Source organism: Thamnophis elegans, chromosome 4 (assembly GCF_009769535.1).
Source record: "Thamnophis elegans isolate rThaEle1 chromosome 4, rThaEle1.pri, whole genome shotgun sequence".
Lineage (NCBI taxonomy): Eukaryota > Metazoa > Chordata > Lepidosauria > Squamata > Colubridae > Thamnophis > Thamnophis elegans.
The window spans coordinates 96,721,585-96,744,791 of NC_045544.1; the positions used below are offsets into that span (position 1 = coordinate 96,721,585).

General features: G+C 36.5%; 1 protein-coding gene across 2 annotated transcripts in view; it reads right to left on the reverse strand.

Annotated features, from left to right (window-relative positions):
* The window catches only part of SRBD1 (S1 RNA binding domain 1), a 151,352-nt gene that overhangs the window by 116,365 nt on the left and 11,780 nt on the right, over positions 1 to 23,207 (reverse strand). For both annotated transcript variants that reach the window (XM_032216369.1, XM_032216370.1), the window contains 7 exons: positions 21,998 to 22,094; positions 18,982 to 19,117; positions 11,139 to 11,242; positions 7,672 to 7,779; positions 5,390 to 5,547; positions 3,505 to 3,595; positions 2,493 to 2,600 (listed from right to left, as the gene is read on the reverse strand). In XM_032216369.1, the coding sequence (XP_032072260.1) occupies positions 2,493 to 2,600; positions 3,505 to 3,595; positions 5,390 to 5,547; positions 7,672 to 7,779; positions 11,139 to 11,242; positions 18,982 to 19,117; positions 21,998 to 22,094 (802 nt within the window). The remainder of the gene's footprint in view (positions 1 to 2,492; positions 2,601 to 3,504; positions 3,596 to 5,389; positions 5,548 to 7,671; positions 7,780 to 11,138; positions 11,243 to 18,981; positions 19,118 to 21,997; positions 22,095 to 23,207) is intronic.

Below are 23,207 nucleotides of genomic sequence, written 5' to 3' on the forward strand. Positions count from 1 at the left end.
GCTGGGAGGAAAAGGAGGTTTGACCAAAATTTAAAATTAATAGCACAACAAAAATAATCTCAAATTAGAAAAGGTGACAGGAAAACCAGCTACAAAGTCTTTCCTTAAGCCTTAGGCTTTGATGAGCACCATGCTCCCATAGGATTTAACAGCTAGCTAACTGTTCATCTGATTTGTATACTATTCTTTTCTTTTTTAATATTTAATTTTATATAATGTCCAGAGTAGAAGAGTTATCTTTTAAATAAATGTATAAATATTGTATTTTAAGTTCTGCCATTTTTAACCTTACATAATTTAATTTTTATATCTTTAAATAGGATGTATAAGTCATTCAGGGTCTGGCATATAAGCCTATAACAGGGAGATGGGACTCCCTTGTTTAGTATTATTTTAATATTTGCTTTGTGATTTTTTTTTGTAGTTATTTTTGTACTTGAATTATTTTTTATACTGTGCTGTTTTTATGTTATGTTTTTATGTTATTTATTGTTGCGAGCTGCCCAGAATTTGTATGTTTATTCAACATACAAGTTGAATAAATAAAGTAAATAAATACACTTCAACATTTTTTAATCAATTATAAGCCAAGAAAAATATTTTGTAAATGCACAATAGAAACCATTGAGTGTATCTAGGAAGAAGCTTAATATCTTTTAAATCATGGTACATATGATTCATTGTTATTTAAAATAAATATTTATACATAATTATTTATTTCAGACTGTAAATCTAGACTCGTCTATCTAAGAATGTCCACTGAGATCAATGGGAGCTAATTCAGAACATATATCCAGAAGGGGAAATAGATGTTTGTGACTACTGCTGCCACAAATTTCAGTATACACAATAAGGATTATGGGATTAATAATTCAAGATATCTTGAAAGCACAGACTGCCACCTTAAACATTCAACTTTCTATTTTTTTAAAAAACTGCATTTGATCTTCACAGTAACCTTGTCTGCTTTCCCCTAGTCTTTTTCTTAACCACAGTGTCAAAAGCTTTACATCTATTTTTTTAGTGACACATACTTTATTGTTATGCTCAGGACCTTAAAACTATTAACAATTATGAAAACCAGATTCATAAACTAAGAATTTAGCTTGTATCAAACAAACGAAAGAAATAAAAGCAAGAAAGTTTGTATGTTGCTTGTTCTCTGCAAGCATCAGTGTTATTCCTTTGAAAGAGTACAGGCAAAAAGCATAACAATGAATACTCTTTTTTATTATAAGCTTACATGAACAGAATCTTGCAAGGCTGAAAATATTTCTCCTACCCTTTTCTTTTGTGTGAGTCTTCAAGTCAACTCTGACTCCTGACAACTGACTGGAGAAGTCCCTGCAGTTTTCTTGGAAAGGTTTTTCAGAAGTGGTTTGCACCATTGCCTTTTTCCTAGGACTGAGTTAGTCTGCCAACTGATTTCATGTCTAAGACAGGACCACAACTCAGAGTCTCCCAATTTCTAGCCTGATGCCTTAACCTTTACATCAAACTAACTCTCCCTCCTCTTCTTTTACTCTCTGGAAAATTAGAGGATGGAGCCTTCTGAAATGCTTCATATACTCCCTTTCTTTCTATGGGCCGAGACAGACTTTACATGCCAAATATCCAGTGTGCAAGTCTTCCTCCTTTTGGGGTTCCAGCACTAGCTCTAATACAAGGTGATGATAACAATCAGGAAGTTCCTGGGTGGGAAGCAAACATTCTAGCAGGGTTATCACTCACACTAGACACTCTGTAGAAAACACAATAATCACCATCACTGCCTGCGATAGCTGCTACTTTTTCTCCTCTGATTCTTCTTGGAAGAGAAACTAAATTCTGCTATGTCTTACTCTGGAATAAGGGAGAAATGCTGGCAATAGTTGGTAGGGCTACTTTAATAAATCTGTCCCAACATCTAAGGAATTCCACCAAATAGCATCACCCAATATAGCTTTTATGCTATCCTACACATCTATTTAATACAATACATCCTAAAAACAAACAAACATGGCCTTTATATTTAATTTTATCTTAATATGAATGTTGTATGAACTTCTTTAATCTGGCTGTTTCAAAAGTCACAAGAAATGTAATTTTTTTTCAAAGTCTTAATAAAAAGGATATTTCAAAAAAATGAGAAAGAAAAAAAAACCTGATTTGGTATTATTTAGACATATATTTATCTTTAAACATAAAGACTGTGTCCATACATTTTCCAGAATTGTTCGTCAGTATGTTATAGGAACTGACCCACTGTTATGTCAATCAAACTATTAGGTGATGCCTTATTTTGGTATAATTGTCTAGTTATGGCATGTTATATGAGCACAAGAATGGTATTTTATTTACCTGGGGTTACGGGTTAGATCTGAAAAACAGCCATGTGGAGTAGATGGTAATACGATATGTAAAGGATTTATCATCCCAAAACATTTCTATAAAAACAAATTCTATTGGACTCCAATTAAAATAATGAAATACTATTTTATGTATTTTCTTACCAGTAAGTGACATCCAAAGGTGCGAAGTATTTCTTCATAATTAAATCAGCAAAATAAGCTTCAGTTTCCCTACAAGCTGTTCCATTGCCAATCACAATAGTGACACAGCTTTTAAGAGAGAGAGGGAGGAAGGGAGGGAGAGAAAGAATTAGCATTTAAAATTAAGGTCATCTAAGACCATCATATCCTCCGTCTTCCATTCTTGTTTCCCTTCCCACAAAACCTCTTCCAATTCTAATATGGAAAAGGAAATCTGCTTGCCTTAAAAAATATGGAGGCTTTGTATTCTTCCAAAAAGAGTTGTATGTACTTTTTCCTTTTCTCATCAAAGTACTCATAGAAATAGTACACAAGTGAGGAAGGTATGAGACATATGTATGAGCATGTAATGGCAATGAAATCCAAATGCACTTACATCTATTCTTGACACGTCACATTAAAGATAAAGTAGCTAGTAGCTGACCACAGCTGACACAAAGACCTAATACAAGTTGCAGGTGAACTCCTGCAACTAGAAGCTGCTTTGTTAATATGGGAAATTTACATTAGAGAAGGAAGTGGAATATGAGACCTGCTACTCTCTTAACCACAGATGTATCAAATGTGTTCTACCTGGCTAGGCCCCAAATTAATGGAGCAATTTGAAAACTTTCTGCTTTGAAGTAGAAATGTAGTGCCTTCCTTTACAAAGGACCAAACTCACTATTCCGGTTCAAATGAAATATAAACAGGCCTTTTGCCTTCATTAGTAATCCCGTCTCTCTTTCATTTGTGGCATTCCTAAAATATATACAGAAGGTTCTAACTAAACTTTACCATTTTATTCCCTCTAGGAAATTAGCAGAGCCTGACACCTAACAGTAGCCCTCATTACCTCATTAACACATTTATATTTTTCCAAATATTCCAATAAAAATTCTAAAATATCGAGAGCAACCTAATTTGTTTTCTATGCTGCTGATCAGCAGTAAAACATACTGTATAAGGAAAAGCAACATTATGAATAACATACTTGTGATCCAACAGAAGTCTCCGGATCTTCTCAGCTTCGTGAATTCCTTTACCAGAATGCAAATAGACAATATCTGTATGGAGTATCTGACCTAAGGTGAGAATAAAAGAAATGTACATTTATTTTCCTACAATCAATAACAGCTATGGTTGAACATGGTGGGAACAAACCTCAAGAGCCTTGGGCATCTATGTTCCCCAGTTCCCACCTCCCACTTTATTATTCAATGAATCAAAATCAATCAAAGAATTTATTTCACCTTCCTCAACCAAACCAATACAGATGAATTTAATGAGAATTGGCATTTTATCATCAAGATACCAAGTTTTTGTTCAAGTGTAGTTTTTTGTTTGATATTGTTAGCAACGGTGATATCTAATCAACTCATCCAGTTGTATGAGAATGAGAATTGGGGGGGGGGGGGGAGAGAAATGTGCAATGACTGTGGATTATGCATGATAATTTCTCCCAATATTTTATGGATACATATACCTGTTTAGTTCAGTAGAAGCTGTGGAAAAGGACTGAGTGGCATCAATGGGGTGGCATTCTCAACAGAAGTGTGGCCACTTAGTTTTAGGACTGCAGCTAAATAATAAAATCTTTTAATTATTTGATTGTGTAAAGTGCCAGCGATATTAGAAATGGGAGGAGTTAAGTAAGGATAACATACTTCTCATGCTTTACCATCTACATCCATTGGGTATCAAACTATTTTTCTTGTGCCTTCAGTTCTGAGAAAAGCTACGGGAACATTTTTCCAACCTTTTATTTTCAAGAAATGCTATCCAGCCTTATGTGTAATATGTTGTACATCATCTCTCAACAGTGGCAATTTAGTTAAATGTTATTATTTAAAGTTGAGTCCTGAATTTGTGATATTGTGGTGATAAGAAAGGGCAAACTTACTTGATTTTTTTTGGTGACACTACAAGTTTTAAGTATCCCTGCTACTAATACTATTGTGAATCACATTTTTGTTGAAATTATTCAAGTTTTAGAAATATGAATTGTTGTTTTATTTAATTTCTATGGCTGCCTAATACCCTAAAGCAATTCTAGGTAGCTAACATGAAACGCTAACAACAATAATAAAAATAAAAACATATATGCATTCTGGCTATCAGACACATCATACTACCTCCCAATATGGGCAGAGCTAATATCCAGGCTGAAATGCCAAGGGGGGGAAAAACAAGGCTTCTAATGCCTTCTTTAAGGCTAGCAGAATGAAAACTCCTATTACAAATTGCTGTAATATGCTTAACAACTTTGAAATTTCTTATTTGGAAAAGCAAGCATGAAGAAATATCATTGGAACCAGTTGTTGCCTAAATCACACTCATATGAATTTTTCTAATATATTGCATGCGCTTTCATTCTGTTCCAGGAAGGCAGCCCAGCTGGTAAAAATGCTGGGAGCAAGTAGTAATTATGATTATTCATTGGTTTCTGCTACGGAATGAATTAAGAAGGAGCCACAGACCTTTCTCCCAGTAACAATGAGAGATGTGTCTGACTCAAACTGCCATTGGTAGACTCACGAGCAAAGCTTTTATATTGGCAATTTCATTATCAAAAAAAAGGGGGGATATAAGTCTTCATTTATTATCAAACCTCTTTTTCTCTCAAGAAATTCACAGTAGCCACATTTACTGAGTATCATTCAAAATATCTCTTTAACATATGCAGGTCTAAAAACTGTCAGCTTTAATATGGATAGCCTTAGTGTATTATATTTAGTTTCCCATATCAAAGATATAAGTTTCTATGTGTGAATGGAAGATGCCAGGTTCAAATAAATCTGGAGAACATCGGTTGAAGAAAGATGTTTTATATCCTATATGACAAGTAGCACTTCTCTCAGATGGCACAGAAGACTTACTGGTTGGTGAAATAATTGCTAGCTTGCAGCCATGTTTATACCCAGGATCAACTCCCATCATTGTTCGCCCTCTCACAGGGCTTGTTAGAAGCAACTGACGAAGATTCCTTCCAAACATCATTACTGATTCCTTTTCAGCATCTGAAGTTAGTTTTGATCTGATAAGGGAGCAAAAAAGGTTTTTCATAAATATGCCAAATGGTTTTTGTTTTTTATTTTCACTGAAAAGTTCCTAGGCCATTTTCTCTGACCTTTCTATTAGTTTATGTCATAAACAAATACACCTGGACATAGTCATGTAAGAGACATTTGATTCTTGAACTTGACTCAAATGAAGCTTTATTTTAATTTCCACTTATGTGGAAGAAGGACTCACAAAAACACCGGTGCCCATAAATGTATTTTGAATTTACATGTTTTAACCTGAAATCACAATTTATTCCTACAATATCAAAAATTGCAATTTCAGCTAGTAAAAAGAAGCCATTATATTGTCACTGATAAAACAGAATGGCTTCCTACTCTGTAGTCATTACATAGCAAAGTTGAGCCCAATATTATGCCAATTAGATTGTTAATCTAAGAATGAAAAATGACAGACACAAAGATATTTATAGCAGGAGCAATTAGTCTCCCCACTTCTCTTAAAAGAAGTATGACAAATGGGATTAGATCGACATGGAGAGCACTACTGAAACAGCGATTGTGAAATGGATATAATGAAAACAATTTTAGTAGCTCAGCAGTCTGCATCAAGACCATTAGACCATTAGAACAATCTTACTCAATGATAGCAGAGGAGAAAAAAATACACATTAAAAACATAAGCAAATTGCAGTTTGGATATGCAAACTGTCAACATTCCCTATTTCCCCATTTTCCATTTCCACTTTCGTCTTTACCCTTTGAACTATTAAGAAAAAAATGTCTTCAACTTGCCAATGCTTGCAATTCTTAGTGTCTGAAGAGCAAAGTATGAAACTGTTCCTGGAAAAACAACATGTGTCAAAAATCCTTTTGCTATCTCAGTCCTACAAACCTTCTTAGAAATAAATCCTATGGATTTTAGTGAACATTAACGTGTACCTTGGAGTGTCTGGATAGACTTGGGGAAAGTATAACGTATATCAATTTACTATTGATGAGAATATGGTATTATAGCAAAATCTGGATTAAACAGACATATGGAACTTTGGTATGGTATCTCCCAGCATCTATTTCAAGATCTCCTAAGTTAAAGTCAAACAGACAATACACCTTTGCATGGTTGCATGAACCACCAGTAATACACGGGGTTGTCACTTTCAGTGCATTTCAGTCAAAACTATCCAGCTTCAATTATTTTAAAATTAGAGAAATCCGTATGTGTAAGTTATCCAAAGCTCATAGCCAAAAGGCAGTATGTCACTGAACATCATTTTTGGAAGACAAGAGAGGGCTCCTATATCTTTTTTCCTACTTGTATTTCATAAACATTTGGTTTAGCCCCTCTGAAAAACAGAATGCTAGATTTGCTAGGTTTGTAGTCTGACTATTAAGGACTACTAAGTTTTTACTTACCGTATATACTCGAGTATAGGCCGACCCGAATATAAGCCGAGGCACCTAATTTTACCACAAAAAACTGGAAAAGTTATTGACTCGAGTATAAGCCTAGGGTGGGAAATGCAGCAGCTACCGGTAAATTTCAAAAATAAAAATAGATACCAATAATGTTTTTGAATATTTATTTCAAAGAAAAACAGTAAACTAGCGGTGTATTCAATGAAATACTTCACTCACCTCATGATGCTGATGTCCCGCTGTGATGATGATGTCCCATGCAGCCGCGGGAGCGATGTCCCGCCTCCTATGACACACGGCACAGTGATTCCTATCATTGGATCACTGTACCAGAGGAGGTGGGACATCGCTATGTGGCTGCTTGCCATAACAAGGAGGAGGTGGGACATCGTTGCAGAGCGGCAGGAGGGGGAGGAAGAGGAATCGTAAGACAGCCCTGCATTACATTAGAACGTGAGGAGGGGGGATGGTGCGGTGCGCGCTGCGCGGCAAACTGACACAGAGGGAGGGGAAACTCACAGGGGCACTGGGCCATTCACGAGTGTCACCCAGCGGCATGGCCCCGCCCCTTTTTCTCCTCCATTTCGGGCAAATTTTTCACTGACTCGAGTATAAGCCGAGGCGGCTTTTTTCAGCCCAAAAAGTGGGCTGAAAAACTAGGCTTATACTCGAGTATATACAGTAGTTTTACTTTTAATAATGAACATATATTGCTTTACCTGAATTCTCTGCAGAGCAGGGGATAAATAAGACGCTTATATGAATCTTCTATTGAGTAGCGCAGTAGTTCCATTAATTCAGGGTTGGCAAAGGCCTTTGGTCTCCATCTGTAAATTAGATTTTTTTTTCAAAAACTGTAGTCACTCTGGCAATCTTTTAAATCAAACCATGTCAAAAACATCAATAACAATAGGTACTGTAAATAGGTAAACCCACTAAGTGAACTCAAAGAAGTGCTTTTCCACATAATGTCCATGACAACTGTCAATCATGAATTCCTATAGAACTGTCAAGTATTTTTTTAGATTACAAATTCAAAATCAATCCAGGTAACTCCTGCTGATATAATACCCAGTATGGGTAGCATTTATGAGCTAGCAGTTTCCACATCAGATTTTGACCAACCTCTCTATGGGTCTCTTCTATCCCTATTGTTATCCCTGTCCCTATCCCATTCCATTATCAGCCCTAATACTACTCTTCTTCCACATTTGATATTGAGATAGTACACTCCCAGTTTACATAAATAGTAAAGTGGGAGCAAGGAAAATAATTTGTCTGTTAATGATATATCACATACAAATGTCAATGATTCAAGAATTAAGATATGTAAATATTCGCAGAAGAGCTAATAAATAAAGAATAAGCAACATATAACTCAAAAGCCCTATGTAATTAGTGGAACTTCTTCCCTTTAAAAAGACAAATCAATGAGTTGACAACCTAAACTACACCACAGTATTTACAAAATGAAACCTCATAATTTGAAATTCTGAAATAATGTTTTCAGAATATCCACTTTTTGACACCCAAAAAGTATCTAATTCTTGGCACTTTAATATTTGGTACTAGAATCAAGTAGGTAGGGAATCTTACACAGAAAATGTGTATCTTGCCCCCATAGTCACATGATCATATCTTGGGTGCCACTTTTACAGCTCTTTGATTGTCCCACAGTCACATGATTACAATATGTGATATTTTTTGCCAACTTCTGGTGTTTACGTTTGGCTTCTGGCAAAAAAAGAAAAAAGCCCATTGGGGGAAATTGGATAACTGATGTATTCGCTTAACAACTTCTATGTTCGGTTAATGACTGCAGCATTTGCTTAATGACTCCCCCAAAAATCGGGTCTGCTTTTTTAACTAAAGAGCTGAGAAATCAACAGATTCAATATAGATGGGAGGCCCCAGCCGGCATTACGGTCACATTTGAGAATCAAAGATTTCGTCTCAATTCTGTTTCGGAGGCTCGAGATTTCTATTACAAGACTTTGAAGGCGGGACTTCCTGATTCACTTGGAAAAGAGGAGAGACAAGCCGAAGGAGAAGGCAAGCAACAGACCACATGGCTGCAAGATGGAGGGGGTAGCTCCCCCTCCCTCGGAGAAGCAGAAAAGCGGAGTTCGAGGATTTAGACATTCTAAAATATTCGCCAAAGTTGTGGATTGAATGGGGGTTTGCGACCTCTCTCCGGTAGAAAAAGCGGAATTTATTGGTGGGGTGATACTGAATGTATATATGCAAAATGCATGCAGAATGATTCACGCTGTTTAAATCTTGTTAGAAGGGAAAGTTTGAAGAGATTATTTTAAAATAGAAGGTAAACTGATTCTTGTTGAAACTATTATTTGAATATGTGGAATGATCTATGCTATTTAATTTTTATTAGAAGGGAAAGCTTGGTGAAATTATTTTGAGCTAGATTTTAAACTAATGTCTGCATAAATTTGATAGTGGCAAATATCAGAGAAGCAAGGGATGAGGGTAAAATGCATGCGGAATGATTTACGTATATTGGTGGGGTGATATTGAATGTATATATGTAAAATGAATGCAGAACGATTTATGTTGTTTAAATTCTGTTAGAAGGGAAAGCTGGATGAGATTATTTTAAAACAGAAGGTAAACTGATTCTTGTTGAAAGTATTATTTGAATATGTGGAATGATCTATGCTATTTAATTTTTATTAGAAGGGAAAGCTTGGTGAAATTATTTTGAGCTAAATTTTAAACTAATGTCTGCATAAATTTGATAGTGGTAAATATCAGAGAAGCAAGGGATGAGGGCAAAATGCATGCGGAATGATTTACGTTGTTTAAATCCTATTAGAAGGGAAAGCTGGTCGGGATCATTTTAAAGTAATACTTGATCCACTCTGCTTAAATTTTACTAAGAAGGGAAAGTTTGGTCAGATTATTTTGAATTACTGTTTGAAATTAAGGTTAAGAAAGATTATTTACGCTGTTTAAATCCTATTAGAAGGGAAAGTTTGATTATTCTTCTGTAAAGTAATATCTGAACATGTGGAATGATCCACGCTGCTTAAATTTTACTAGAAGGGATTATTTTTGAGCTAGATTGTATATTGATGTCTATACAAATTTGGATAAATGTTTATCTGAATACAAGGTTAAGGAAGAGGAATGGGAGAGTCTACAGGAGGTCGGGGTAAATAACAAAGAAGCAAGAGACGAGAATAAAATATAGATAGAATGACTTATACTATTTAAGCATAGATAAAGATGGGGGGCTGAGCTTAACACAAAGAGTTTCTTTTTTTTTTCTTTGTTCTTTTCTTTTTTTTGTTTTTTTTTCTCTTAATATATTACTTTTATTTTTAATCCATACGAACATAAGATACTTTAGATAGAAGGGAGTGCCAGGTGTGGGCCCTGGGAAGTCGGGAGGAGTAGGGATGGGGATTTAGAGGGGGTGGGTGGGTGGGTGTTAATATAGTCTCAATAAGAACAAGAATGCACTTATATACAGTTGTTCTTTTTTTTTTTTCTTTTTTTTTCTCTTTTCTTTCTTTATATTTTTTTTCCTTGGTTTATTTTACTTTTTATCAGATTATAATAAACAACACTTGAATAAAGGAATACACCAAGGAGGGAGGTAGAGGGAAAGAGGAGGGAGGAGTAAGGAAGGAGTAAGGGGAATGTAAGGAGGGCGTGTTGGGAGTAAGGAGAGAAGGAAGGTTTGAGGGGAAAGGGAAGTAGGAGGGGAGCGTTAGAGGGAGGAAAGGAAAGTTGGGGGGGGGTAGATGGGGTGTATGGAGGATGGAAGTGTCAGGTGGGGTTGTGAATGATGAGTTGTGTTTTCTTTTTTATTTTTTTTTATTTTTATTTTTATTTTTTTGCTTATAGCAAATACCCTGTATATAAGTGATTGTAAAATGGTTTTTTTTAAAAAAAAAAAAAAGTTACAACTGTAACTTCAGGCTCAATTACACTTGTACGTTGAGGACTATGTGTACACAGGCTAGAATTAATGATGGACAACTCCCTAGTCCATGTGGGAAGCCAGAACCCCTACCATGCAGATAGCCAAAATACAATTGCCTATCCTCATCTTGAAAAACTCAAATTCAGATGAAATTTTTAAAAAATGTATTCAGTATGCTCCATTAATGAGAACAACAATAGAATATTGACATGGATATATTTATATCCCTACACAAACCTTTCATTTACACACCACCTAGAAAATTCATTTTTCACTCCATCAGGAACGTTGACCTTTACTTTCAAGATTTTCAGATTCTCTCCTCGGTTAATAGCCAGGATCTAAATCCAAAAATAAACAGCAAGAATTTATGACATATAGTGATAGAGATAAACACTTATAGATGCCAAAAGATTAAAAGTATCAGCCAATCAATATTTCTGAATTCCAAATCCTATAAATCTGTATTACAGGATAAACTAAAGAAAAATATTCATTTGGACCCAGAGATGATATCCTCAGTTATCATTTCTCCCACAACAAAATTGCAAAATAAAACTTTGACAAATAAAGATAAACTGTACAGCTGAACTTGTATAACATGTATAAATGGCAGGATCCAACTTTTCTTGGAATAGAGCCTGTGATGCTTAGATTGCTGGCTTTATATGGACATATATCCATGGCATAATTGCAGCTGTTAATCCTTGATCCAAGGGAATTAGATAATTGTCCTCCAATCTCAAACCTCTCCATTCAGGGGACTGTAACTATGGAAGAAATGGCAATTACACCTCTGAAAAATATGGAACATTTACACCTGTGGCAGTTCTGGTTTTGGACATAGCATGGAAACTGTATTGGTCACTCTCATGGATGACCTATGATGGAACTTGGAGGGAAACAAGGAACATTTCCTCCTAGAATTCTAAGCAATCTTTGATACCATCAACCATAGTATTGTTCTGGATTCCTTATGAGGATTAGGGATTGGAGTTACCATTTTGAGTGGCAAGTGCAGTTAGCAATTCTTCAGGAGTTAAGAGGAAATGCCAACAAGCACCTTATTATGGGGTGACTCAGGGCTTGAACTTTTCTTCTATCAGTTAACATCAGGAGCCTGTTGGAAGTAGTCATTTGTTGGTTTGGCTTGAAGTGTCAAAGTGCTGTTTAACCTCATCCTAAACCTAATGAGAAGTCCTCATTCAGTGTCTGGAGATTGTCAGAATCTGAGTGGCCAAAACAGACCCAACCCAAACAAAACAGAAGGACGATTTTAATTCAAAAATCTACCAATTCTAGGATTGTACAAGCTTTACTCCTCAATGGATTTGTGCTTTTCTAGGAAGAGCAGGCTCACAATCTTTTTAGATTATTATCTTCTACCCAAAGAACAGGCAAAATTGCAACAATTAGTGAAAAGATCAGTCGTGGCTGGTACACCTGTTACTTATCTGGACTAAGATGTTGTGATACAGTCACTTTTGCCCTTGCCAGTTATATTGTGGTAATTGCTATCCTTGTTGATTTCAGTTGCTCCAGAATTCAATGGCTCAACGTGGTCACAGGGAAGATACTGCCACATTATACCACTGTTGCAGTAGCTACACTGATTAACTGTTTCTGAGTGCAAATTATAGTGCTGCTTTTAAAGACCTGTATGACTGAGGATATTGGTATCTATGAGATTGTCTTTTCCAGATAGTTTTATCTACCCTATCTAGATACCTGGGAATATCTACTGAGGGTTCTCATCTTTGCAGCAGGAGTGGGCTATAGGGGTTTATCTCTTAAGGAACAGGCTATTCCTGAGAAAAGGATGGAACAAATGGATATAGCTTTCTGGAAGCTAATAAAAAGCTGGCTCTTTCAAGGGCTTTGGAGGTTTAGCTGGGGAGCCATATCTATATTAGATAAAGCATTATGACTTATTTGAATAAAAGAAAATGTATATAGTCCAAAATTAAACTGTGGACTCCTTTGTGCTGTCTGAACTTGTTATTTCGTCATCTGATTAGGTAATAGTTGGATGATGAAACATCTACAAGCAAACACCCAGGCTCAGAGAGTACCAAGGACTCCTTATTATGACTTATTATTGTAATTTAATAATGTTTATTAATGTTTTATTAAACTTTATTATCTCTATCTCCTTTCAGTCTGAGATAGAGATAAATCACATTTTAAAAAATTAAATACCAGACTGATTTTATGCAGACTATTAGCATTTAACTCAGTATGTGAGAAAGATAGAGATTAGTAATATTTAAACAGACAAACACATTCCTTTGTATGTATCTCCTTTAACTGAGGTACTGAATTCAGATGTAATTAAGCAGCTAAGGACACTGCTAAATTCTGGGGACATGTCATCTTAGATTATAAATAATATAGAATATAAAATATAAAATTAATTAATTAATAAAATTAAGGCAAAAATTGTATCAAAGGATTCCAAGTGAGTTCAGTATAGAATTCATATATTCAAATAATTATTTCTATAACATTGCAATATTACTGCTCAGCAGATATTTCTCAATCACACAATTTTAAAAAACCCTCTAAATTGTGCATTCATTGACTTCAATATAAAATTTCCTTTTATAGTTTTCTAGTCTTAATATTCAAATATTCATATCTCATGTTTGACAGGTACTTGAGCAAGCAAGATCAATCATATTCCCCAAAGCTGTACAGTGTTTCTTTAAACATATTTTGGTTTTTCCAGATATTTAGTTGATAATTTATCATTAATTTCCTTAAATTTTGTACATGGTATCCTCTACAACACTGCATGTTCAAAGAAATTGCTAACATGTAATATGACTGAGAATCTCCATAGACTAAAATGTAATAGTTATTTTTACTAATTCTGTCAAGATTTTTTCCCCGTTTTCCCTCAGAACAATCATAAATTGTTGGTTCCAGCTGAGATAGCGCGACTGTCATAAAGTACACCTCCGCCTGGTTTCTCTGAGAAAAAGCCTGTCTAGACCTTGTTCAGCAAGCTAACCACTATTCTACATGTATTCCCTAATCAGTATCCTCCAGATATGTCAGACTACAACTAACATCATCCCAATGGCCAACGCTGACTAGTGATAATGAGAACTGCTGTCCAAAACATTTAGAATGTGTAAAATTGTATAAGGTTGCTCTCTATGTTCACTTTCTGATTCACTTGATGGAAGATTTCCATTAAATAAAACAAACATGCATTTAAACTGCCAGGAGAGAGAAAGCAGATGATTGCTATGTACACTTGCTGTCCATGTGCGCCTAAATGTTAACAAAACCATGCATTTTTAATACATTAGACTTGCAAAAACCATTAAAAAGCTGTTAAAAGTTGACATACCCCATGTCATTGCACACATTGATGGATGCTATAGGCCTCTGCCTGTCACAAGCAAGCATTCCCTGTCCATCATGAACATTAATTCAATCACTAGCTAACTCAGACATGTCACATATGTTAAACACAATGGTCTAAAAGTGACCCGAAGACATCACACCAATTTATATTCTTCAGCTTTTCTGGTGCTTGTTGACATACCAGGCTTGACATATCACTGAACAGTACAGCAAACAATAAAAATTGCATGTGAAATATTTTAACATCAGGTACCCAGACTGCCAAAACAAAGGGCAAGTTTGAGGAAGAGGAGGCATATTCACATGCAAAGAGCTGCCAGGTTTATTCCATTGTGACAAGGGGGATGAAAACTAAAATACCTCCCTCAAGTGACATCAAAGTTACATTTTAAGACAAAACAGATCGTCAGATGCAATTCATGGGCATCACCAGCCTATGAAATCTCAGAGACATTAAGACTGCTGGAGAAAGCCTCCACTGAAGTAACATTAGCAATGTTTTATTAGATTTTTTTTTAAAAACCATCAAAAATAAATATGAACAATATACAACAATAACATTTGAAATACAGATTTGGTGTATCTTCTATTACCTTGGTTTCAGTTTTAAAGAATAATATATCTGTTTTGTATGACTTAAAACCAACTAGTTCAGCAAGAAAAAAATATTCTGTAGTCTTTTGAACATTCATTCATTGAGAACATTCATAAAAGTTTCACTCTCATCATTTATATGCTGGAGCTAAAATAAATGTGACAGATCCTGGATACATGTGTCACAGCGGCTGTCTATCTGTAATTCATTATTGGTTATATATTATTACTTTGTGCACTGGTTTTTCAAAGGCAATTGAGGTTAAAGACGTTGGTGATTATAGTGTTGGTTTCACTGAGAGAAAGGGTGGTGCCTTTGGTCTTGAAGAAAGCAGAAGTGCACCCTCTCCTGTTTTAGATTTTAGACAAATATGTTAGACAACTATTGTCTTGTCTCTAACCTTCCCTTTTGGGAGAATGTTGTTAAGAAGACGGTCAGTTTGCAGTTGCAAGGAATCTTGGAGTGGATTATTAGACCCAAATCAAATGGATTTCGGTACTGAGATAGCCTTAGTTGCACTTGTTGATGACCTTGGTGGATCCAGTATAGAGGTAACGCATCCGTCCTAGTGTTCTTTTATCTCTCAGTAGCCTTCAGTACTATGAACCAAATTCTTCTGGGAGTAGAAAATGTGGGGGATAATGATGTGGCTCCAATCTTTCTTCTATGGCTTTTTGTGTGGCTCCAATTCTTTTTCTATGGCTTGTACCAGTTGGCATTGGCAAGTGTGAAGGAGAGATGCACACCAAACACTTATGTGAGATGCTGCAAGGTTCAATGCTCTCTCCTTTCATATTTAACATTTACAATAAGCTGCTAGGTGAGGTCATATGCCAATCTGGGATTTGGTATTATCCACATGCTGATGATACCAATTATTCCTTTCTATTTCAGGTTGGTTAACTGAGGCTTTTGATGTTCTGTCTTGATGAACTGATGGCACTATGGACGAAGAAGTTTTTGCACAGCTCCATCAGGTCTATGAGTTGCACGTCTTCCTAGATTGGGAGGCCCTTTAATCAGTCACCTCAAGGTTCAACAATTTGTTCTATATGGGACTGCCCTCGAAAACATCTCAGAAGCCTTCAACCTGTACAGAATACAGTACATGTACAGTGATGGGCATGCCTCAATATGCCCACAAGACACTTCTACTCTATGAGCTGCAGTGGTTGCCAGTATGTTTCCAGGTGTGATTCAAAGTGTTTCTGTTGTTGTTACTATTATTATTAACCTTTTTAAAAATATGTTTGGTGAACTCAAGGCAGTGAACTTACCGATTACTGCTGACTCTTATATTCTTATGAGAGCCCTATATGGCATAAAAGCAGGTTATTTAAAAGACTGCCTATCTCCTATGGCCTTTGCCCAGTCAGGACATGTTGGCAGAGTTGGTATGTTCCGGGTTTCTTTCATTAAACAGTGTTATTTACCAAGAAGCATGCCTGCCTTGTTATGGTACCTTTCTTTGGAATGAGGTCCCCTCTAAAATCCATGTAACCCCCTTCCTATTGGTGTCCCATGAAACCTTGAAGGGAGGAAAGACCAATAATATGATTCCATATGGTCCCATGTAGAAAAGAGTGAAACAATTGTGAACTTTGTATGGGATTTATGGCATAGTTCAAAACATGGCCAGAAAGAGCAAAGAAAACATTTTGAACTCTTGTCAGTCCCAAGGGGAAATCTACAATGTTTCCATCTTCCTCAGCCATTATCCTAGAATAAAAGGTACAAGCTCACTTTTATCTCTGGAGAAAACAATTTCCCTTTTTGAAAAGGCCTAATGCAACTCTTTTTCACCTGGCTAATGGCCACAACTCTTAACAGGAAATTCTACCCCTTTTAGACCACAGCTGCATTTTCTCCTTCATAGTTTGATGTCCATAGACTAGATATGTTTCAAAATGATCAAGTGACTCACTGAAAAATAAGTGAATTTCCAAAATCCTTAGACAGCACAAGTTAGGATCTTAGGAGCAACTCATGTAGGGGCTGAAAAAGACCAAACAGCAAATTTGAAAAATCCAATGAGGTTTACAATTTGGGCTTGGATTGGATAATTTATATTCCTTCAGTCACAAATCTCAACAAAGAAATGTATTTATGATCATTTTAGAGGTGGAAAATGGGGGTATGATTACTGTGTCTCTTGATACTACATCTTCTCAATACGATACAAGATATGCACACTATATTGTCATACATATGTGTACAATGTGAGTTCAAACTAAAATTCAGCAGCAAAGTCCCCATATTTTCCTGAAGACATTTTGATGATAACCTACTTCTATTTTTTTAAAATCTCTACCATAGTGCTGTAAGAATAGCAAGGCAGTATTTTTGTAAGGAACTTATTTACAATAGCTATAACAAGGACTAGAGAGATTAGAAAGTGCAGCCTTTTGTCTATCTGTAAAGATAGGAGTAATGGTTCACTTCTTGTGGAGAGGCTTGCTTTAAACCATTCATTCAGATTGCAGAAAGATGTACTTGGGTAAGAAAGCAGAACTTCACTCTACCCGCCCTTCTACCCAAAGCCCAATTCCCTCCCACAGTGATTCTTTGAAGTCAATCCCCTCCATTTACATCCCTCATTCAGGAACTCAGCTGACAGGAGATAGTGAGTTTGGAAATTCTTTGAATGACAGATTCAATTTATCCATTCATTGTGAAGCCACAAGAGCCTCTTGGTTGGCATTGGCTGTTCCAGACCCTGATTGCCAGAACTTTACTTCTACTTTTTGCCATTTACTTCTGATTCCTGTCAAAGAGTTACATCTCTGGCACCTAGGGCTGGGCTGCACTGTAGTGTAAGAGAAAAAAGGTAGTAAATCACTAAATAAGGGGGATCTCTCTCTACCTAAAGCAATGGGAACATGGCCAATCTGAGAGCACAATAAAGTACTCCCAAAGAGTTTCTCTCCATTCATATTTACATTACTATCATATGAGATCCCAGCCATTGTGGTTGGTATAGCTTACTGAGCCTCTGTGGCTTATTCTATAAAATACAGTAAAAACAAATCAGGGTTTATTGTATTACCACGACCTGAAACCCACAGGGCATAGCCACTGGCTTAACCCCTCCCCCAAAACAAAGTACTTTATTTCCATCCAGTCTTCTCCATGCACATATCAGACTTGACTTGATTTGATGCATGGAGGCCGAGGAAGCAGGAAAGGAGGGACAAAGAGCAGGTTGGCAAGGAGAAGAGGGGGGCAAGGCACATCAATTCATCTCTACTCACTCCTTAAGACTTGTCCACAATTTGTTACAGTTAAAATCTGGAAGAATTCAAATGTACCAAATATTGGTTTGATCAGCTGGGATAGATCCAGAAGAATATAGATAAACTTCTAAGCCACAATTTTCTTGCTTTAGGTTTGAAGCAAAACATGTTTTCCTTTCCATGCACAAGACTGCCTAGGCAACAAGAAAATAGTTCAAGAACTAGATTGTTTATTTTATCTACTGTATTTATATCTTGCTTTTCATTCAGGACTGCAAGTTTACAGGTACAATACTCACTCCCCTGTTCCTTTTCTCCATAAGACAGCAACTCTTTGAAGTAGGCTGGACTGCCAGAGAGTGACTATGTCAGATCCGTGAATCTGCCATTTTTGGGGGGAAGAGGGGGACCCCATACTCCCTTTACACCTTTCTACCCTTCTTTCATATATATCCAATCCCATGTAATTAATCGCTTTATAACTGCTAGCCTGTAGGCCGGGCACTTTCTCACCTTTTGGGGAATGGATAGGGAGAGAGAGACATGTGGACTGCATCATTCAGGAAGGAAGCCTGAGAAAGTCTTATTATTTTCCCAGAGCGTCCCTTACAAACAACATCTTCACACCTGCAGATTGGCTAAATCCACATCGGACAGTTGGGAGGGGATTCTATCTTCTTTTATTCCTATTGTATTGTCTTAAGGGCCGCAGAGCCTGCTTTGTACGTTTCCATGACTGAGAATGGACTAGATCCCAGGTTGTCCCACTAATAGTCAACACTTTGATTACAATAGCACATAACACATTTCTTACAAGAAACATGTCTTTTTATTTTCTTATTTAAGAGGTACTTCTTTAGACAATTTGCAAACATACCTGGTGATGGTGAATGCTTTTTATGTTGCAAGAAAAATTTTGATACAAATGAAATTTGTTCACATTTTTTTCATTGACGTTTTTAGAAGTCACTTTTGCTAGAGATGACTGAATGCAAATATATCTTCTTTGACATCTGCATTTTTAAAACAAAAAAAATCCTTTAGTCAAGAAATTTCATCTGAATGATAGCAACACTAATAAAAATGACTTCATTGTATTTTAAATTTCATAGTATATTAAAACAAACTTATTTTACAAAATTAATTTGATATATTTCACTCATAATGCCAAGTTAGAAATGTGTTATGTGCTTTCCAAAAACTGATTCCCCCTCAAAATAATTTAGTGACCAGATGACTACTAAGGAATATAAATTTTTCCATTCCCCATCATTCAGTCAGAACTGAAGAAGTTTACTGGATGAGCAGTGAAACATTTTCAAACAAAAAAACAAGAAAGATCATTTGCCATTTGAAAAGCACCTTTGGAACAACCATGACCTGGATGATTGAGAATCTCTATAGACATTTGATATCAAAATAGAAATTTTAATGCCATAAAAGGATAAATTATTAAATGCATGGCTTTATTTAATGCCTATTACATTTAACTTTAATTACATATAAATGAAGGAAATGGATTTTATTTTTTTTCATTCTGATCCTACATATTAGTCTTTGGAATAGACTCGTTTAATATGGCCCTTATAATTGGAGGACTGTTTTCATTCCAAAAAAGGTCCCCTGTACGAAATGATCTTGTGGATCTTGTGGATTGTTGCTTTTGTCTTATCTTAAAGTCTCTCCAAGAAAGAAAAATACAAATCAAACAAAATAATTTTTAAGAGTATAGTAAGACAAAGTCAATCAATCAATCATCTATCTATCTATCTATCTATCTATCTATCTATCTATCTATCTATCTATCTATCTATATATATATATATATATATATATATATATATATATATATATAATGGCTTCGTGCACCTGGCTTGGATCCCGTGGGGAGTTTGGACTAATCCCTAGCCTTCAAGTCTTCTGATTTTGAGACAGCCACAATTTAATTAAAGACTGAAGGGCAAGACTGCCTTATGTTACTGAAAATTGGGTGGTTGAGGAGGAAAGAGTTCCAATCTCAGAAATCTGCCTACTTAGGTTTCAGATTTGGTATTGGAGGGATGAATAGCTCCATTTTACAGAGTCAACATATTGCTCGCAACAATCTGGGTCCTCATTTTACCAACTTTGGAAGGATGGAAGGCTAAGTCAACCTTGAGCCAGTCGAACTCCTGGCTGTGGGCAGAATTAGCCTGCAATACTGCATTCTAACAACTGCATCACTATGGCTCTTCAAGAGATGCTTCTTCATAGATAGATGTGAGACTTCATTTGTAATGCATTCCAATACATCCTGTCAGCTTTCAGAGGACTTTTTGGGGAGTTTCTTGAGAATCTAGTGGGCAGTTTGACCAAGGGTTTGGTTGCCCAGTGGAATAAAGATCATTGGACTGGATTGCAACAAAGTGGCCAAAATACAGAACCAATACAGTCTCTTAGTTTATTGGCGAATTTGTGGAGAGGAAATGATAAGAGGAAATGTGAAAGAGGATTTCCTGTCTTATCTTGACTGGATTTTGGTACAAGGTATGACTGAGGCTATACTGTGATGAGAGAGGGGAAGGGAGGGCAGGGAAAGGAGATTCTGCATTGGCTATAAGAGCCGAGGTGGCGCAGTGGTTAAATGCAGCACTACAAGCTACTTCAGCTGACTGCAGTTCTGCAGTTCGGCTGTTCAAATCTCACCGGCTCAGGGTTGACTCAGCCTTCCATCCTTCCAAGGTGGGTAAAATGACGACCCGGATTGTTGTTGGGGGCAATATGCTGACTCTGTAAACTGCTTAGAGAGGGCTGAAAGCCCTATGAAGCGGTATATAAATCTAACTGCTATTGCTATTGCTATTGCTAGTTTAAGGCAACTTGATCTTTTTTACAGAATAACAGAGTTGGAAGGGCCCTTGGAGATGCTCCAGTCCAACCCTCTGCCTACCCCCAACCCTAAACCACTTCAGACAAATGGTTATCCATTAACTTCTTAAAAACATCCAGTGTTGGAGCATTCACAACTTCTGGAGGCAAGTTGTTCCACTGATTAATTGTTCTAACTTTTAGGAAGAACTAGACAATTCGTGTTTCACTGGGTCATCATTTCAGAGATATTTCCTTACCTAAATAGAGAAACATAATATTCACAGGCAGGAAAAAAAAGCAGTGGGAACAACTTCTGACTACAGCTTCTCCACCGTGGCACGTCATAACTGCGAACGTCAAAAGCGCGCCGACAACACCGTGGCGCTAAAACCGTGATGTCAAAAGGATGCCGACAACAGCGCGCCGACAACAGCGCGCCGACAGAAGCGCAATTTAACTTAAGGTAAGGTTTAGGGTTAGGTTTAGGGTTAGGTTTAGGGTTATTTTTAGGGTTATGTTACAGCGCGCTTCTGTCGGCGCGCTGTTGTCGGTGCGCTGTTGTCGCGCAGTTTTGACGGTGCTGTTTTGTCACCGCGCTTTAGTCACACGCGCTTTTGTCGTACGCGCATTTGTGGTGGAACCCTTCTCCACTGCATTTCCTTGTGGAAATCTGGCAGGGAGATTGGAAACCTCCCTCCTTGTCCTTTCTTGCTCGCTCCCATTCACTTTTTTCATCCCTTCATTCCTGTTTCTTCTTTCCTTTCCTAAGTAGAGAAACAGAATGACCGAAGGCATGCAAAAAATTAGTGGGAATGGGAACATCTTCCGACTTCATGTCAGCTTCCCTATTGAATTTCTTTGTGGGAAGTTGGCAATAAATATCAAAAGTCTTCCTTCCTTCCTTTTTCATAAAATTTTGTCTGATCATATGGAAGAATATATTCAATCCAGAAACCAAAGACTTTCAGCAAATCTACAGGACTGGCAAAATGCAATGTTACCAATCTCTAACAAAAGGATATGTCTGTAACAAAATTACTTACAAATTTCTGATAAAATCCAGGGTTTCTTTATCTTTAGCAACCATGTCAGCCAGTATATGCTGCACTCCAGATTTTACTTCCTCAATGGTGGAAAGTCCTAAAGGAAAATATTTGGTTTTAAGTACCAAATAGAATGCAAACATGGCTTTAAGAAGCTTTAAGGGGAACTTAAAAAATCCAAAAATCAACTGAAGATGAAAGTTATACAACACACATAGCAAGAATTGTTCTGGTGTCAAGCAAGAGAAGGTCACACTTCCACTTCCACCAGGCCTAAATGTTCCAGGCACTTCACATCCTTTTCCCAGCCACAAAAACAATGTTGCACATTTGTCTTCTATGCTGCACCTGAACTGAAACATTTCACAGCTAACTCAACCATATAATTCCCCTTTTCCAGTCAGCCTATGTGTAACAACAACTGATGGCGTCAAACCTGCTTCCTGCCCATTAAAATACACTCAGAATAGACACCTCTAGTTGTCTTTTTGATGAGTGCCAGACCTAGCCTGATGACAAGGCATTGAGAGAGTAATACAAAAAGTGTGAACCAATAGTGTTTCTGTTGCTAAAATCAACAAGGAAGTCTTGTGGAAACTATCATAAAGTTCAGTTAACAGTACTTCCCAGCTACAGAATTCATTTTAACAAAATGTTAGTAAATAGCATTTTTTTTTTCAAAAAAAAATCTTGTTAAAAATGAACTGGAAAATCTCTTTAGGTCATTTTCCATATTAAAAAGAAAATCAGTACATTTTGCTATCTAAGATTGCCCCCTACAGATTTATCTATAATTACACTGTACTGTGTAAACATTATGCTCCAACTTATGAAACAAAAAAAAAATCATCTTTCAAAACTAATTTTCTTTTTCTCAGAGGACAGAAGCAGTGAATTACAACACTTGCCCATCAGCTTTATTATCTTAGTATATAAATGAACAAAAATCTTAACGGAAAATGATTAACAAGCTAACTGTTCTGTGGGGAAAATAGTAAATAATATGATTATTACAGTTCAGGCCCCAGGCTTGGACAATCTGGCTTAAGAGAAAGCAGATGTAAAGATTGTCTTGTTTATAGCACTCTTTTTCTCACTTTACCACAAAGCATTATTGTTTCCTCTGATCTAAATTAATGTTTACTAATAGTCACTGCATACTTTACCTAAGGTCATATCTGTGCTCCATTAGACTCAGTCTCCCTCCTGC